Source organism: Clupea harengus, chromosome 8 (genome assembly GCF_900700415.2).
Source record: "Clupea harengus chromosome 8, Ch_v2.0.2, whole genome shotgun sequence".
Lineage (NCBI taxonomy): Eukaryota > Metazoa > Chordata > Actinopteri > Clupeiformes > Clupeidae > Clupea > Clupea harengus.
Window position 1 is genome coordinate 30172834 of NC_045159.1, and position 20157 is coordinate 30192990.

General features: G+C 40.9%; 1 protein-coding gene across 3 annotated transcripts; it reads right to left on the reverse strand.

Annotated features, from left to right (window-relative positions):
• Positions 1-350: 350 nt before the first annotated feature.
• Positions 351-16527, reverse strand: LOC105905428 (vasodilator-stimulated phosphoprotein-like). 3 transcript variants are annotated; one of them, XM_031572688.2, is made up of 13 exons: positions 16354-16527; positions 12200-12371; positions 11107-11287; positions 10946-11003; positions 10435-10762; positions 9929-10038; positions 9789-9837; positions 9439-9472; positions 7462-7501; positions 7275-7349; positions 4860-4929; positions 2956-3013; positions 351-1303 (listed from the first exon to the last, which is right to left on the reverse strand). In XM_031572688.2, the coding sequence occupies exons 2-13, from the start codon at positions 12335-12337 to the stop codon at positions 1254-1256; spliced, it is 1191 nt and encodes a 396-aa protein (XP_031428548.1). In that variant the 5' UTR covers positions 12338-12371; positions 16354-16527; the 3' UTR covers positions 351-1253. The 3 variants fall into 3 exon arrangements, with proteins under 3 accessions (XP_031428548.1, XP_031428547.1, XP_031428546.1); XM_031572687.2 differs by lacking the exon at positions 16354-16527 and adding an exon at positions 16111-16262; XM_031572686.1 differs by lacking the exon at positions 16354-16527 and adding an exon at positions 15945-16104.
• Between the last annotated feature and the right edge of the window lie 3630 nt (positions 16528-20157).

Here is a 20157-nt window from a genome sequence, read left to right on the forward strand (position 1 = left end):
ACATCTTCAGTGTTGTGAAAAGGAATGGCAACATTATAAAGTGGTAAATGCTTTACTGTCCCAACTTTTTTTGGAAATAATAAAACTTTTGCATGCATATCTCAGGGTCTGAACGATGCACTGCCTAATTATGTAAACATCAATCTCATTAAACTATAGCATGCCACAGGCTATCCAGGGCACGGGGAAACAACATTGTTCTTAAAGATATACATTTTTATTGGACTCCCATATATCATGAATAAGCAAATGATTACTCTAATGCAGTGCCCAAAATGTCAGTGCTGGTGAATATCACATCAGTTTCCCGTAGACAAAATATAACACAAAAGAATGGATAGAGCACCACATGCAATTCAAAAGAGCCAAGGGTTTTTTATTGCTTTGAATCAAGGTAAAGGAAAAGCATTTCAAGTATGGCTATGTTGAACAAAACAAAATACAAAGGAACACATGTAATACACAATAAAAATAAGGCATATTCCCAAAGTATTTGACTTCAAAGCTGCAATGTCTAAGACTGAAGTCTAAGAAAAATAAAGGGTAACAGTGGAAACTCAACTCTGTTGAAACCTGTGGGAAAATCAGTCATATTGCACTGAAGTCTGAACAGCAAGGAAACATCCTGAAATATCATTACAAAGTACAATTTCTGAAAGAAAACTTAATTGGGTGAAGCAGTTGTACAGGTTCAGTACCTGATTATAATAGATCAAATCATCAAATTCAGTAAAATATTTCCTCACATTGCTCTAACTATCCGCCCAGTGTACTTAAAAGGAAAAAAAAACTGGTATTCATGCACAATACATTTACTGTAAAGGACTGTACAAATCATTTTACACTTCTGTAACCAAAATATCTTGTCACAGGTGTGACCTCTGTGATTTGACAGATGCAGTCCTAAAGACAGGATGACACTAAATAAGAGGTCACAGAAATGCTGGACATGATAAACTTTTGTGCATGCATTTCTAATCCCTGAGCTATAAATCACATACAAATGAACATGAATTTACAAGACCACCAAGTTTATTAGAGACAGGATGATTATTTTCTATTTGTTATGTTCTACTCAATCATGGTTTTGATTCATGAAGTCTATCTATGCCTATGCCAGAACAGGCCAGCTCATGACATATGCAAGGCTAAGGGTTCCATAAACCTTTTCAGGAGGTTTAATCTCTGTGTGCTAGTGCTGGTAGTCTTGATGTTTAAACAGGTATACTATTTTCCCGAACAGCCAGTTGATCTCACTCTGCATCTTGCGTAGCAACATTCTTCTGCAGCTCTTGAATGACAGCTGATTCAAAACAAAGAAGACATTGTGACTATAGATACTACAGATATAAAATATTGGTCATATTAGTTGCACCTCTTATGCATCAATTAAAGCTATACTGCTATATACTGTTGTTAGCTAAATTGATTAAGGAAATGTACTGACAAAATATTAAAATAATTCATAGACAACAGTGACTTTTTGCTGCATATTTCTTAAATTCACACCGTAGAAAATCATTGCCCATTGTGCCTATGTAGTTTGGATGTTTTATCATATCTGTTAAAGTAACACTATGGAGTTTCTGGAGCCGCCAGGTATGGGGCTACTTTCTGCTGGACTATTCAGTAACTTATTTGCCGTCTTGCTTTGTCTTGTGTTGCACTTGCTTGATGTTTGACTGTGTTCGGAAAGTTGTTGACTCGCTAGTTTGTCATAAACAAAGTAAGCAAATTTCAACAGGTTTCGCTAAGTTTAGCCGCTAGCAAGACATCTTGTTAGCGATGTTAGCAAGCTTGTCATAACACGCTTGGACATTAATGCTAGTAATAAATGATCTCGCGTCGGCTTCTTTGTAATGTTATTGTGATAGCTATGTTGGCTATCACAATAACATTGTCACAGTCAAACATCAAGTCAAACATCAAGCAAGTGCAACACAAGACAAAGCCAGTCAGCAACTAAGTTACTGAATAGTCCAGCAGAAAGTAGCCCCATAGCTGGCGGCTCCAGAAACTCCATAGTGTTACTTTAAAATGTACTCTCTAACCCATTTTAAATGAATGTGGAAGCACTGAATATTCCACTTTCAGTTGTGTCAGTCAACCTTCAGTTTTCATCTCTGTTCCTACAAGATGGAAATAGAGTTGTTTGCTTGATTGTCTTTGGTATATTGTAGGCATAAAGCTTACAGTCTGCAGGTGTTTGATCATAGTGTTGATTTTAGTATTCTCTTCTTCCGTTAACTGTAACAGTGTGTGACAGTTCATTCATTCAGTGGATGTTGGTTGCATAGTGTACTGTGTGATGATACTGCCTGGGTTAGTACTGATGAAATGTGCATTAACGTGAATATGATGGATGTTATTTCTGATGCTCTAGGAATTGGGACAATTGATTGCAATTGTATTGTTATATTCATGATTCATGGAAGTTACGAGTATCGTTTGCAAAGCCAATAAGAGGAATACCAATCACTATCACTGGCTGAAACCGCAGCTATTCACTGATGGCATCCCCTCATTTTTGCACACTGCAATATCTGTATAATATCTGTACACACCCCACTCCCTGTGAACATGTTCTCCCTATGTGTATTGTTTTTCTACTGTGATTCTACTGTGATTTGTGTATGTATGTTTGTGAGTTAAGTTAAGTGTATAAGCTACTGGATGACCTAAATTTCCTTCGGGATTAATAAAGTATCCATCTATCTATCTATCTGTCTATCTATTGTGAAGCAAACTGGGAAGTAAATGGGAAGACTGTCAACACAAGACACCACACTGTTGGTGCACCTATCCTAACCTGTTAAGAAGACACAGGCTGCAAGTGGTCATCTGAGCACACAGTATGAAATATACAATACACTATGTGTGCTACATGGAATCGAACCAATTACCATTTCCATTACGCATTCAATTATTCATTAATACATAAATGCATATTCTTACCTTCAGTGATTTCATCCTTTATTTTCTGCAGTTCTTTGCGAATTTCCTCAAGTATGTCCTAAATACACATATACACAGAAACCGGAGTGAACTGAATGCCATTTAAACAAAGACATTTAGAAAACAAAACAGTATTAGCCACGTGTGGCACTGTAGTGCTGCAGGACCAGATGTGAGTTTGGCACTCGGTGACAACTTGTTGAATGTTTCATCATTCACCACTTTTGTTCTATCTTTAAATACAGTGGGGAAAATAAGTATTTGAACCCCTGCCGATTTCGCAAGTTTGGCCACTTGCAAAGAAATGTGTGATAGTAACTGTAATTGTAATAGTAGGTGTATTTTAACAGTGAGAAACAGAATATCAACAAAAAAATCCAGAAAACTGCATTTTATAACATTTATGACTTAATTTGCATTTGATGCAGAAAATAATTATTTGAACCCCTAGCAAAACATGACTTAGTACTTGGTGGAATAACCCTTGTTGGCAAGCACAGATGTCAGACTTTTCTTGTAGTTGGTCACCAGGTTTACACACATCTCAGGAGGGATTTTGGTCCACTCCTCTTTGCAGATCCTCTCCAAATCCTTAAGGTTGCGTTTTCAATTGGAGGGAATGAGGGAATTAAGTTCAAGCCCAATATTTCACGTTACATGGCCCCATCCATAGTCCCCTCGATGCAGTGGAGTCGTCCTGTACCCTTGGCAGAGAAACAGCCCCAAAGCATAATGTGTCCACCTCCATGCTTGACGGTGGGGATAGTGTTCTTGGGGTCATATTCAGCATTCTTCCCCCTCCAAACGCGGCAAGTCGAGTTGATGCCAACGAGCTTGATTTTGGTCTCATCTGACCACATCCTGTCTCCCAATCCTCCTTAGAATCATTCAAGTGTTCATTGGCAAACTTCAGACGGCCCTGTACATGTGCTTCCTTGAGCAGGGGGACCTTGCGAGTGCTGCAGTACTTCAAACCATTACGGCGTAGTGTGTTGCCAATGGTTTTCTTGGTGACTGTGGTCCCAGCTGCCTTGAGATCATTCACAAGCTCCCCCTGTGTAGTTCTGGGGTTATTCTGCACCTTTCGGATGATCACCGATACCGCACGAGGGGATATCTTGCATGGAGCCCCAGACCTAGAGCGATTGACAGTTGTTTGGTGTCGCTTCCATTTACGAATAATCGCACCAATAGTTGTCTGCTCCTCACCAAGCTGCTTGCCGATGGTTTTGTAACCCATTCCAGCCTTGTGCAGGTCTACAATCTTATCTCTGACGTCTTTGGTCAACTCTTTGGTCTTGCCCATGGTGGTGAGGTTGAAGGTGTGAAGTATGATTCTTTGGACAGGTTTCTTTTATACACGTCACCAGTTGAGATCAGGTGTACCTTGTTAGGCCTAATGAGGACTAATCTGTGTGCTTCTTGGGCACATAACTGGTCATTGGGAGCCAGAATTCTTTCTGTTTGCTTGGGGGTTCAAATACTTATTTTCTGCATCAAATACAAATAAAGTCATAAATGTTATAAAATGCAGTTTTCTGGATTTGTTTGTTGATATTCTATTTCTCACTGTTAAAATACACCTACCATTACAATTATAGATCACACATTTCTTTGCAAGTGGCCAAACTTGCGAAATCGGCAGGGGTTCAAATACTTATTTTCCCCACTGTAAGTGCCTCTACTCTGGAAATTGCCTTCGTGAGAGGTGTTATAGAGATTTCAAAAGTGGTCAATACACTAACATAAACCATCCATATTTAGGCTTAACAACAAGTGTGTTGCCAAATATATATTGTAATGTATATCTGGTTCTATAAGACTAGTGAGTGGTAATGCTACTAAAACAGATTTATTTTAGGCTAATGAGTGTCAATCTATTGATGCATAACAGGCCGACTCACCTCTTTAAATTTCTCCAACAGAGACTCACTGCATGAGCCTACTTCATTGGTGCTGTTCGATGACTTGGTCCTTTTTCGTGTTGGTGGGTTGGCCAGATGTTAAAAAGCACAAAGAATTTAAGCATGATCAGAATGAGAAAAGCAAAATGCTGTCTTTTTGTGAATCTATGCATGGCATATATTTTTTTCAGAAAGCAGGATATTCAGAAAAGATAAATCTTACAAACAGATATTTTAAAACTATAAAAATCAAACACACTGTCATGATACAGAGGTTCATTGTTTAAAATCTTAACATGGGCTGGTTTTCACATGAAGGCTACACATACTCTTTGTATGTTCATTACAGCATCAACTTGAGATTTTGTAAATCCAATTTAACAAGACAGGAATGGACCTATGTTATGGACTCAACAAGCACCTGAAGGCAGCCGGGGCCAGATCAACAACATGGCTAAGGGGATCTGAAGCCCCAGGGTAGGGCTGAACGATTTGGGAAAATAATCTAATTGCGATTTTTTTTTCTCCAAATATTGCGATTGCGATTTAATATGCGATTTTTTTATTCTATCCAAAAAAAATTCCCAACAAATCTTAATGAATGATTTAAATATGACCAACACAATATTAGATACATTTAGTGTAAAACATTATTTCCCACATTTTACATTTTTATTTAACTGCTCATTACAGAATCAAGAACAACAAATCGGTGGCTTTGCCACTGTGCATTTAAGTAATTTAAACAAAGTCATTGTTTAAAATGCACTTTTTAAACACTGTGTGCAAAATGTACCATCTTTTTTAGACCACGTTTTTAATCGCGAACGTTGCAGTTAGAAAATCGCGTTATATCATATCGCGATTAAATCGCAAATGCAATTAATCGTTCAGCCCTACCCCAGGGCCAGATCAACAACATGGCTAAGGGGAGCTAAAGGCCCCAGGGCCAGATCAACAACATGGCTAAGGGGAGCTGAAGCCCCAGGCCCCACAGGATGGCTAAGGGGATCTGAAGGCCCAGGGCCCACAGGATGGCTGGACCCTGGTTGACAGAAGAGGGAGCCTCGGCCTACAGCGGTTCATTGTAAATGTGTAGCCCATTACTTGTTTATGTGTGTGTGTGTCTGGGAGTATTCTGTTATTAACAAAAAAGGAAATTGTGTTGGCAGACAGAAGTATGCTGTGCGAGTTGATTTAGAGAAAGCACAAAGTCAGATCGTTTTAATACAACTTAAACATCTTAAAAGCGCCAATATGCACACTTTACAAAAGCTGCCGGCAACGACGCGCATCAACCAGCCCTGTAAGCTGTCCTGGAGAGAAAGGAGTTGATGGCTAAGAACAGCACTGAAGACCACTGAAGCTCTAGCTAAGTGTACGGCTTTAGATGACACACACACACACACACACACACACACACACACACACACACACACACACACACACACACACACACACACTCTCTTCACCAGCCCCTGTTTATATAAGAGTACAACCAACTAGGATTCTAGCTATCTAGAAAGTTGATAAGAAGACACTGACCGGACGATTCAACTTCTTCCCTTATCTAGTCATTGTGTAGCTGAGTTGTCATGGAATAGCCCAGCCTACTGTTCCAAAACATGTCACTGTGTTGTGATTTCTGTGGAGATCTAGCATTTAATTTGGGTTTTATAATCATAATCATGCGGAACAAATAGAAGCTACCTCAGGATTCCACCAAATATTAGACTCCTTTCCCTGTGTAGTTGCCAACGAGCATCTCCAAACAGTTTGGAGTCGTTGAGGCTTTTTTTGTGGTGTGTTGCTTTTAAGAACAAGTCTGATAAATGTCTGTGCCACAGTTTCCAGAGGCAAAGCTTTTGGAGGAACTCTCTGATCTTTGGTCAGCTAGCTAGTATCTAACCAATGAAGCTCTGAAAGGAGCTCTTAGGGTTTAGCCTTTTTGAAATGGTCTACTGTTTCCCAACGAGGCCTGGACATCGCAACTTTGGCCAAGTTTAGACAAAAGCTGAATTTCCATAATGTCTATTTCAGATATTTGTATCTTAGTGAGCTGGATTTCTGCAATCTGAATGTATTCCCTCTAAATGTGTAACATAACAGTTCGTTTCAACACAATATCTCAATACCCGCCCCCACAACATTTCAAATACAAATGTATAAAATGCAAAATAATTTAAGTTTATTAAATACCCCATACATATACTTTTCTACAGAAAACCACTGTCTATCAGTAACAAGCAAAGCTGTATATGCTGATATGTATTTTTACTGCATTACAATGCAGGCTAAGCGGGCTAGCACACAGGCTAGCACACAGAGCAAGCAAACCAACAGCAGCCATGGAAGCTTAGTTGTTGAGAGTATAGCAGACTCTGCTCTGTCTTCCCAGAAAGCCAGTAAGAATACCTTGACACTGGGATGGAAGTGGAAGGGGAGTGTGACACTGGGCTGCTCTCCTGGGATCGAGGAGCAGATGTAGTCCTGTTTGAAACAGTTAGAGTACGGAGGAGTGCAAATCTGATTACAGGACATAGTTCACGAAGAGAGAATCACAGTCCGCCAGATTACAAGACAGTACCTGACCAGCTCTTACCTTGGCATTGTGGAAGACTTCTCCCAGGGTTTTTTGACATCTGAAATTGAAAGTCTTAATTATGATATAGAAAGATTACTGCTAGACTGTACAAGTGGAAAGATAAGATAAGTCCAGATGAAGGCCAGAGTCGGAGAAAAAAGCAGCAGTTAGAAACAACCGATAGCATATGCATGAGTAACATTGCAATGGTGACAAAACACTAGCAACATAAGCAAGGCTGGGATTCAAGAGATTGTATGGGCCCAGCAAGAGCTGAAGCAATTTGTTGGAGTACAACTATTTGGTTGTGATTATTAAAAGGAAATATCTGTTTGTCATTGTAGATACTGGTATTTCTGGATGTATTTAAATATTATTGTTTTGAATGATTTGTCCCTACGGGAGAATAATAAAACAAATGGAATAATAAAGGCCCCAAGATTGAGCCCTGGGGGACACCACAGGTCAAGGATGTTGGTGTTGAGGGGTCGTTTCCAATGGCAACAAAGAATCTCCTGTCTTGTATGTTATGATCTGAGCCACTTCATAAGTGTGATATATGATCAAGTGTCAAAGGCTGCACTTCGCTCCAATAACAGTGGGACTGATGTTTTGCCTGTATCGGTATTAAGGCGAATATCCTTTAAAACCTTAATGAGAGCTGCTTCAGTGCTGTGATTAGCACGGAAAGCTGCCTGAAAGTTATCGAAAAAGCCATTGGATGTTTAGACGGTGGTTAGTTGATTAAAAATTAATCTTTCAATGATTTTGCCAACAGATGCTTGATTGGATATGGGCTGGTGTAGCGAGGGGAGAGCGTAGTCACCCCACCCAACCCGGGTCTACAGGGTGCCAAACATGCACTCTGACCGCAATGCCAGGCTCGATGGCATGGCAGTCAGAGCACATACTCATCTGTAGTGACGGCACATCGTCACACTGCCCTCACCTTCGGGAAGCGCACCCTTGTTCTGAAGTTTGCATTGTCTTCCTACACTCTCTTTTCAGAAGTTTAACAGTTGGATTTTGTTTTCATGGTGCTTTCTGTTTTCTGTTTTCAATGACATATATAATATTTTTTTTGTATTAGCTATTTTGAATTAAAATTATTCAACAATTCATCTACAGAGTCTGACAGTTGACTTGAGTTCCTTGAAAATGCCTTCTCAAAGAGAGAACTCGTGTGATCGTTTATGACTCTCTTTCTTACAATCATAGATCTGTTCTGAATGTGTGGGGACATAAACACATCAAAGAACACACGGAAATGATCAGACGAGGCCAAGTCCTTGACGGCTGTAGAGATATTGAGACCTCGACCTTTGAGAGGACAAGGGTCCAGGGTATGACCAAGAGGGTGAGATGGCCCATGTACATGTTGTGTTATAACTCATGCGTTTAGTTGAGTATATTGAGTACAGTGTATATTGTATATTGTATATAGAGTATATTGTATATTGTATATAGAGTATATTGAGTATATTGAGTACAGTGTATTTGAGTGATTTTGACCACGTGTAAGCTCTCCATGATGCCTACAGTTCCAAAACACTAATGAAGTAGCACTCTAGGTACCCGTACGTGGCACGGAAGAAAGAGCAATATTTCAATTTGATCCGAAAATGCTAAGAATAACCCTTATCAGGAACTGAAACAGGAACAACCCAGGTGCAGACTATCAGAAGAACACTCACCACGGTAGGTGGTCTGGGAGGCTGTTTTATGAAGTGATAAAACTCAAATTTATATACTCAAAATCATTCCAGTTTGCATTAGCAAATGTTCCCAACAGTTTTGTTATATTGATATATTTCCATTGGATTGTATTCACAACTAATTACGCAACTTTCGCGACCCTACATAATGTTGTGTGTGCACATACATATGTGTGTGTGTACATTTGTGTGTGTGTATAGACAGAAAGACAAACAGACTGACCAACAAATAGATAGCTAGCTAGATAAATAAATTAAAATGTGTGGTCACTGAACTCACCATTTTGAACAGGCAATTTAGAAGCTGAGGACTCCTGTGTAGCAGCAGTACAAATTCATTATTAGTTATTTCTATTATTCCCCTAAAGACAGAATTATCATGAAAATGAACAGTAATGATGACAAATGTTAGCATGTAATATTTCAAGCAGTGTAGGAATAGACAAAGACTTCTGGGTTGGAACCACATGCAGTTGATCCAGTTAGAGAGCTGGACCTAGTCTACCAAAGAACTGCTTGAATTTGACTAGACATTTGTGAATCTATCTTCTGTCACAGATATTACTGAGTTTTGATCCCCTGACTTTAGCCATTGGGATCAGGTCGGATAGGAGTTTACTGGAGACTTACACTGGGTGGGTCCTCTTTTCGGGCAGCAGGATTATCAGTAACTTTTCTCCTTAAAACACAGAGAAAACACATTTAACATTTAGTTTAGAGATATAATAAAAAAAGAATATCGTGAAAGGAGAAACTTGTAGGGAACCAACCGTCGTGCGAGCATAGCACTCATTTCCCCCATGAGGCCTCCTCCTCCTCCTCCTCCTCCTCCTCCTCCGCCACTACTTTGGCTGTCTGAGGCTTTGGATTCACTTTCAACCTACATGACAAAATGATTATTCCGTTTATCACTGCAATTGTGAGCCTGATGTTTCACACACGTGCCACTGAAGCTAACTAACATTTGGGATGCTCCAGCTGGCAACTGGATGTCTGTAAATGCATTCATAGGGTTTTAACGAATAGATAAATGGTGTATTTGGGTTTGGTGTGGAGAGAACTGTGACTTGGAGAGACATGTTTCACTGCACTGGTTGGGTATTAGACTTCAACCATGGTGGTATATAACATTACTGATGCCTAAGGAGATATAAGGGGGATATCCTTCGGTTTCTTATTGCTGTATTAAACAGCTCTGAGTTACCCATGAACCTCTGATGAACACATTTACATTTCCAGAAACGACAGCAAGTGATCTGTACCAGTTCTGTCTCACCCTGCTTGCTTTACGTAGTTTAGCCCCAGCAAGGGCATCTGCAAGTCCACCAAGACCACCACCGCCACCGCCGCCGCCACCACCAGAGGGAAGAGGGGGTGGAGGAGGGGGGCCTGACCCAGGAGGTGGCGGCGGCCCAGGAGGGGGAGGTGCTGACGATGCTGACGGAGGAGGTGGAGGTCCAGGTGGTGGTGGTGGTGGTGGTGGTGCCGGTGGAGGGGCGGCCGCTGCAGGAGCGGGGGGTGGGGCTGGAGGTGCTGCTGGTGCAGCCGCCGCCGCCGCCGCCTGTCTTTCTCTCTCCAGCTGCTCTTGCCTTTGCCTCTCCAGTCTAGCGACACAAAGGCAAACGTTCGGTTTTCATTTACAATTGTCTTCATGAAAAAGAGAGCTACAAGTATGTGTACTCAGATGCCTTCTTCATTTTTAAAAAAAGTGGTCAGTTTTTCAGTAACACATTTCTCTAGAAGGCAAGGATTTGATGTGTTTGTAACGAGCGCCTGGTACTCCGCACCTCTTCTGCTCTTCCTGTTCCTCTAACGAGGGTTCGTTCTGCACGGGCGGGGGCAGCGCTGATGAAGAAGTACACGACAAAAGACAAACAAGTGACTTCATATAATCAGAGGAAAACAAAAGCGGGGAAAGGAAAACTCCACTGCCCAGAATGCATCTCACCTGTGCTTGACAGCCCACTTATCACTTCAAGGGCGTTTGTCATACTATTAGCAAAAAGGGATGCGTCCTCTTTTGTGCTGAAGTTGAGACCCCACACTTGGCGAGCGTCCCGCCATTGGTGGAAATTGGGTGTGGCCTGGTTGTACTTCTGCCCTTTCGCAACTGGGCAATTCATCACCACCTACATTTACATTTAGTCATTTAGCAGACGCTTTTATCCAAAGCGACTTACAATGTATACACATTTTACATTTACACTGATGGCACACTGCACATCAGGAGCAATTAGGGGTTCAGTGTCTTGCTCAAGGACGCTTCTTTACCTCCTGTACCACTGTCGCCCCCTAAAAGCAGGTCAAATTACTAACTGTACAATTGTACCCGATACAGGAGCATGATATAGTGGCAAAACTGTTTCACGTTCCACTTCATTATCTACAATTCCTATCCACTGAAGTTTTAATAACAGAAGCATTATAGCAGGCTTAAACTTAAAATGCAAGTGAAGAGTCTTGAGTCAAATTTCACTTGAAAGCATTCATTACAATATTAAAATCCTTATAAAAAGACGGTAATTACAACCGGTGTTATTATGACTTACTAAACATAATGTTCAAGTTGTAATTGTAATTGTAATACCCAACCTTAGGCTATCTGGCTGTGCTAAATCAAACCAAGCTGAGTGATCTTGATAAACCAACCTTAGTGTTTTCAGTATAATGGATAAGACATTTTAAATAACGACCCTTCAAAAGCTTGTTTGGTTTGTGATGGCCCAATTCTTTTTTACATAGTCAGATTTCAAACTTCCACTCTTCCATAACTTAAACCACTCTCCATGACTCACTGTACAAAATAGTACAATACAAAAATCTCCACTAAGCATGCGTAACGGTATACTATATATATATATACACTATTTCCTCATCTACATATGCAGTATATACACAGCAAATATTTTCACTTTCACTTTACTGTTTAATGTTTTATACTGGGCTGTGGGTAGATTTGATATCATACCGCATGATATGATATAGTCACCGTGATTAGAAAACAACACACTCCAACCATAGTAGGCTGGCTGTTATCATACCTGCTGGTCGGCCTGAATTTTGCGGCCGACGACTCTGTAGGTGTTGTTGCTGGTGTTGTGGTATATTTGGAGCCGGCTAACACTCTGAACACCTGGCCCCGCAGGTATCCATCGTTTAGTGGCGTCCTCATACAGCATCACTGTAGCTCGAGCCTGGCAGATACTGGTCTCACTGGCATAAGAGAGAGAATAGGATTCAGAAACATATGACCACATTTATTTTGAACAAGTGAATTATTTATTTACTTATACAAAAGTTAAGACATCTTGACAGATAAAATACTGTTTATACAGTAAGATACAGTACATTGCTTGCCATGAATGAGTCCCATGCTAACTGTAGTGAAGACAGAACAGGGAAACACTGGGTCATGTACTGTACTGCTGGTTCTGTGTGATATTAACTTTGAGCCTAATCACAATTCAATTCTCTATCATCTCTGAGACTTCTCCACAAGATCCAGTCGTTAAACACATGAACAAATATGAATCATTTCAGTTCTACGCAGGACTAAATAAAGTTCAAATATGAATCATTTTAGTTCTACGCAGGACTAAATAAAGTTCAAATATGAATCATTTCAGTTCTACACAGGACTAAATAAAGTTTAAATATGAATCATTTCAGTTCTACACAGGACTAAATAAAGTTCAAATATGAATCATTTCATCTCTACACAGGACTAAATAAAGTTTAAATCCTTGTGCTATTGGTTTGGGTTCTCCCACGCCTTACATGCAAGTAATCCTAACCAAACAACCTAAACACTGTCTGTTGACACATCATAGTCTACCACAACTACCACACTCACACTTAACAGTACTCATTACGCTCCCCTTGTCCAGCCAGGATGAGCAGTGGGTGGACGGGGGTGGTGTATGCTGTACATACTTCCCCTTGGAGCACAGTGCCCAGAACCCTCTATGCTTTGACCGGAGAGATTTGTCTAAGTTGTGTCCCTAGATATTGTGTCTCATTCTTTGTGTAAATAATATCTTTCAGGTGTGGTAGTAGACTGTAAAAGGGAAATGATGCGTTACGCCAATGGGGTCACAGAAGGACACTTGTGTGCATAAGTTCAAATGCAATGAGCTAAAGTGAATGGACACTGTAAACCTAAGAACAGGTGTCGACATAGTTTGCAGATTACTGTCTTATGAACAACATCCATCTTTTCAAAGCCAAACCACCTCCATACCATGAGTGAGAACGATCCACGTATCAGTCAGTATCCAGATAAATATCAGTATATATTAAGAAACTGTAAACATACTGTATATTATTTCCTGACTACCACTGATCATTATTATGAACTGAAAAAGGTATAACTGTGCAAAATAAATGTAGATAATTGAGCTATTGTACATTTTAAAGCAATGAAGTATGTGATGTGACTGAGGAGGCATTTTCATAAACAGAAATGTTATGGTAATAAAACGACCATAAATAGAAATGGAGACACACAGACACAATGCCTAGCAGTGACGTGTCAAAACCCTCTCAGGCATATATGCTCTCAGGTGGTGCCTCAGGCTGTCTGAGCTGTGACAGGATGTGAGCGCGACTGGCTTCCTCTCCCCCTGCAATGTAAACCCTGAATCTCTGTGCTGTGATACTTCCTGTGACACCGTACTGACATTTTGACCACTAAAGTTTCAGACACTACAGTTTTCTCACAGCCACCAAATAAGGATTGGCAGGTTGTTTTAGCTTGCTGTTGTTGTGAAATGGAAGCGGTGTCAGCACTGACAATGAATATGCAATCTGACATGAATATGCAGGTCAATGTGGGGAACATGCTCTAACACAGCCCCAAACAGATATTTGGGCAAACAGGAAATAGTGGTGAGCTATGCAATCGTTTTGGGGCCTATGCAATCGTGTTGGGGCCTATGCAATCGTTTTGGGGCCTATGCAATCGTGTTGGGGCCTATGCAATCGTTTTGGGGCCTATGCAATCGTTTTGGGGCCTATGCAATCGTTTTGGGGCCTATGCAATCGTGTTGGGGCCTATGCAATCGTGTTGGGGCCATGCAATCGTTTGCTGTTGCATGGCAAATCACCATGTTCCCATCCTCAACATCATTCACCTATACCTAACCTGTGTCCGAAGCAATCACTAATCCATGACCTCTCAAATGTATTTCTATCTATTTGTGTGTCATTTGTGTGCCCCACGGGGAGCACATCGTCTCTTGTGTTCAGGGCCTCTGCAGTCTCAATGCAAACAGGCTCAGTGCTCGTGTGCGGTCGCAGTCTTCACCCAACAGTCTGCACATCTGAAACTAGACCTCATTTCTCACGCACACTTAGAATAATGGATCCTATTTGCCAATGGAGATTGTAGATTGAAGCAAAGTGTATGTTGTAGAAGACAAACAGAGGGAAAGTGCTTTTCTTCTAAACAATAGTGGAAATCAGTGACTGATATGTGGTGTTTTCATACAATAGCCTAAGTGGCTATTCAGAATTAGTTCCCTTTCAAAGAATGAAAGAGGAACTGGACATGCACGACTCATCTGCTACTGAACTCCAGTAGGCATGACTGTGACCTTCTGTTCTGAGAACCCTGCACACCTGATCTGTGAGGACACTGGCTGTGGGGTTGAATGCTTTTTCTAAACCAAATTAAACTTGGCTAACCACTGCTTGATACAAATAGAGAACATATAATTGTAGAGTTCTAAATCTTATCTCAGTTGTCTATATAGACAAATCAGTATGCGTAGGCGATCACCATGAAATGAAGGGAGTACTCTACATCATGACAATAACGATTCAATGATAAATACACATTGATATCAAAATCTGACACAAAACAGCTGCAGTACTTTTTGAATCAGTGAAATGTATAAGCACCACTATTGAGCAAAATGTGGGTTCACTATGACTAAAAGCGAAAGGTGTGTATTTATGCCCTAGCAATCTTCTTCCACGTTAACAGAGTGATAGCTTTTGCTGTGTGAATGCTATGTCTCTGTCTCTTCAACATGTCTGCGGAACTTCCTTACAGAACTGTGCCATAACTGTTCCGTAGCCAAATTGATCTGATTGGCTTATTTCTATCCGAGACCACATGATAGACATACTCTGGAATATTCTGGAACATTTTACTGACCATTTGGCGAGACATTTTCCAAGTTACTCAGAAGCACAGCTGTATGACTTTTGTCCGTCATGAAGGAAGGGTGACATGAAAGGAAACAAGTTGTGCTTCACCCAAGCAACGGTTGTTTGTGAAAGCAACCATAGTACTTGCAACACCCCAACTACTTTCTACAGTCCAAGGAAAAAGATTCCAGGTGTGATGATCCTTGGTTTAGAGTAGGCCTACACTCTGTAGCCTAAAGATTGACGCTTTCATTTCTCAATTTGTCATGAACTTGTAGTGACATGTATGGTTAAGCTGATGAACTACAATGCTTTACTTATGTGATTACTACAAATTCAAAGCAGCCTCTGTGGAACAACAGTGATGATTTCCATCTGTAATTAACATCCTAAATAATCTAATCTGAATCTATCTAGGTTCAATTCAAACTGCAGACTAGGCTTCTTCCTATCTGTACACAGCAAGTCAATTGGTGGAGGATGCAACTCCACATGTAACAGTCAATCTGTCAAGAGTTCAATGCTAAAATTTGTACGACATCTCAATGGGGAAAAAAGTCAATTGTCATCACTAAAGCTGAAGACTATAAGGTTATAAAAACTGTAGAACCAAGATTTTCCCAAATTCCTTACCTCATTGTGGCGAAGACACGAATCTAAGTTTTAGATTACGTAGGCTAATTATTGATTTATCAAACCTTCTACTGTAAAAATTCCAAAAGATCATAGGACATTAAACTTCAATACGACTAAATACACGCATGCAGTCGTCGCCGTGTTTGAGTGAAAATGAACTCACACAGGCTCCGTAACCGATTTCCTGGGTTAGCAGAGAGGAAGGCTTTATGTAGCCTTGAGAAAGCGATTGAAACCGATGTATCAATTCACGACAATGCAACTATCAGTAAACGCCCTCCACTTGTGTTCTGCTGCAGCATTAAGAAGCCTAACCCGCTGAGCCATCAACCCTTTTCTTATAAACAATACATTCGTACCGTACTCAGCACAAAGTAGTCAAAAACAGCCTATATAGACAACTCACCAAGTTTGTCACATTTGTTACGCATCAGTAACAGTTAATATAATCTGCAGCGGTTCCACAAGAATGAGCAGACCAAAGCCTAAGAAAATTTGTATCTCGTTATATTTTAGTGATAGATAAAGACCTACGCTAAAGACATCGGCTGTCTGTTTATTGGGCTACCTAGGCTGCATTCTGAAAGATTAGTCCCGCCTGTGCACGTCCTGCCACCTGTAATGTCGGCCAGACTCTAGCTACCTAAAACCTACCAAGGTAATTGTTAATCTTGTCTGAATAGGTTTTGGATTTATTTTGATTTCAGCCGTAGCCTTTCTAACATCTTGTCAAGGAAGATGTAACTTTACTGTAAAATAAATATGTGTGTAGAACATATGTGAGGTAAGAAGTAGGCTAGCCTATAGAGTGCATACTTTTTAACAAAATGTGTCTGATATGACAAAGCATGGTTTTATACATCAATAGAAAAAAACGTCCAGAAAAATGAGAGCAGGTCCATAGTCATACACAGTAACAGAGAAAGCAGGTGCAACGCAACTCACTGGTAAGGCAGACCGTAAATCCAGTCAAACCAGGCAGAGTCCAAAACCAGAGAAATTGCACAGAGCATGAACGCACAAACAGGACTTGGAAATACAGGGTGAGAAACCAAAAGCATATGGACTGGGTAAAGTCCACAGGCAAAATCCATAGGCACGGTTGCTCAGGAGGGCCGTCCAGTGAGCAGGCAAACAGGGCCTCTGGGGTGATGGGGTGTGCATCTCCAGACCAGGTTGGTGCGTGTGCAGTTTTTGTCTGGACTGCGGAGATGTCAGTGAACTGCTCCAGGGGGTCTCGGAGCTGGCGTCGCTTGGCTCGTTCAGAGGGGAGTGCAGGATGTGCGCCACTTGCTCTGCCTCGTCCAAGGCCGCCACCAGAGAGCTGGGGCACTGAGGCCAATGTGCTCCCTTAGCTGGCTGGTAGTCGAGGCAGCGGCGGGTCCAAGGGGTCCCGGTGTGGCAGTGTCCTACCTCCGCTGTGGGCTGGCTGGCAGGCCCAGCCCCCCGGTTCTGGCACGGCTACAGCGGGCTCCCCAGGTCCAAGGTGGAGGTGCTGGAGCAGGCGACTCGCTCCTCTCTCATAGTCCAGGCCGAGGGACGCTGGCACCATCTACTGCTGGCTCCTGCTGGCTCAAGGGCGGGGACACTGTCAGATCCCGCCTCCTCAAAGGCTGCTGGGATAAGGCTCTCTGGCCCTGCCCTGCCCTGGTGCAGCTCTTTGATGCCTACCTTTAAGATTATATAATTACATAGCCTACCTTTAAGATTATATAGTTACATAGCCTACCTTTAAGATTATATAGTTACATAGCCTACCTTTAAGATTATATACCGGTAGTTACATAGCCTACCTTTAAGATTAGATAGTTACAAAGCCTACCTTTAAGATTATATAGTTACATAGCCTACCTTTAAGATTAGATAGTTACATAGCCTACCTTTAAGATGAGATAATTACAGATTAGATAGTTACATAGCCTACCTTTAAGATTAGATAGTTACATAGCCTACCTTTAAGATTAGATAGTTACATAGCCTACCTTTAGGATTATATAGTTACATAGCCTACCTTTAAGATTATATACCGGCAGTTACATAGCCTACCTTTAAGATTAGATAGTTACATAGCCTACCTTTAAGATTATTACATAGCCTACCTTTAAGATTATATAGCTACATAGCCTACCTTTAAATGAACTGTAATGATTGAAGAGTTGTTAGATCGAATCATAGGAATGAACATGTGTATTAGCCATTGGCTGAACTATTGAGACCAAGACAAGAGGGAAAATCTATTTCTGAAGATGGATGTGGATATGGCACATTATGCCTGAGGATGACATATAAAGCAGTTGGTGATTCGTAGTAAGACCATCTATTTAGCGTATAATACATTTGATTGAAAATAGCAACATGCAAAAGGGCATTTATTCTGATACAGAGAGGTAGCTATTGTCAGTGAGACCACATCTTTGGTAGCCAATCCAAACATAAAGCCTGAATGCCATCAGACAATCCAACAGTGTTCAAAGTATTAAAGAATACACATGTCAAAGGTTGAGGGTGTTGAGGGCCTGGAGTTCAGAGCTCATTTTCTGAAAGCCACAGAGTTTCAAATCCTTTAATAGTAAATGTCTCTATTTGAGACAGGGAGGGCTTTGAATGATTTAAGTGAGCTTAGATGCATAGTGTGTTCCTTGTGGGATACATACTAGAATCACTAAAAACCTGAAAGTTGTACGGGGAAGGCTCACATTACAGAAGGCAACATTTAACAGTCAAACATAGTGCCTTTACCTGGTCATAGCTCAAGTTACTATGCAAATCCAATGAGAACAGTGCATGCCCAAAGTCGGTCTTCGTCTCTGGAGGCCTTCCATAACATTACCAAATATCACTCACACTTGTTTTCTGTTGAAAGCATTCCTAAAGTTTTATTTTATTTAGTTTTATCCTAAAGTATTATTTCACCTCCCGATGACATCCACTCTTTGTCATCTCTCTTTGTCTTTCTCTCTGTGTCTTTGTCTTTCTTTATCTGTCTTTTTGTCACAATATATTTGAACTCCTTTGAACAACACTCGGGACTGCATTTGTATGTAATTACGGTACAATACTGTATTAGACAAACAGTGATTTCGTCAAATGTTCTATGTATTCTACAAGAAGGAACAGTCGAGCACGATCACAAATAAAAGAAAGCTTTTCAGTAATGGTGTGACCTTGAGAACATTTGCATAGCGAGTGGTGTGTGTCCTGGCAAATTCATTTGCCTCTCAGTATTCAAAGAACTGAACCTCACGCACTGTTCTCAGCTCAGCCATCAGATGTTTGTGCTGTTTCTTCAGCTAACTTCAGCCAACTGTTGAGCTAAAGGATGTAACCGGCCTACAAGAGCAACACAACGACATACATGGAGTATGACTTCATTCTCTTCTCTCCCACATCATGGCTTCCACTTTAAAGATGGATGAATAAAAAATGAAGATAAATTAATATCCAACCAAATCCATATTACTACCACTATCACCTTAACAATTCTGTCTTGTTGACGTTTTAATAAACACGAAGGAGGAGTATTTAAGTGCACATTGTTAACAGTCAGTAAACAGTAAGAGACACATTTGAATGCCCTTTGTCTGAGAACCATAGTAACTTAAATCCATCAGACAATGGACTCAAGCGAAATGAAAGCATGCTTTTACTTGCATGTGGAGCTGTGCACTCTTCAGTTACTCCTCCAAGGCCTCTGCGTGGCCAGGCAGCTGACCATTTGCATCAGGTCTAGCTGAATGAGGAGACCAGATTGTTCTTACCCGGCATGCAAAACCTGTAGGGGGGCCAGTTAAAGCTGTGCAAATGCATATTCACGCAGGTGTGTGTACACGTCAGTCAGTGCACCTAGTAAGAGTTATGGAAATCAGGACAGTGATTTTCTCTATGTCAACACTGAGGAGAGTACAAGAAGAGGCTGATGAACTGAGTGAGGCTGGCTGAGAAGGTTTGAGCTCTTCAGTGGGACGTTTCTTTTAAAACGGTGTAAAAACTCTTACAGGAGAATGCCTCGATCATTCTTGGTCAAACGGAAACAAGGAATTACTTTTGGGGGGAGAGAACCCAAAGAGACAGGTACGTTTGAAATCCTATTTTTCTATTGTCCCTTTTCATTTTTAACTTTAACTAGGGTTTGTTGGATTAAATAGTAATATGTTCTGGAGAACATGCTATCTTGGATATTATGTTCTTGCTTACAATAATGCATAGATAC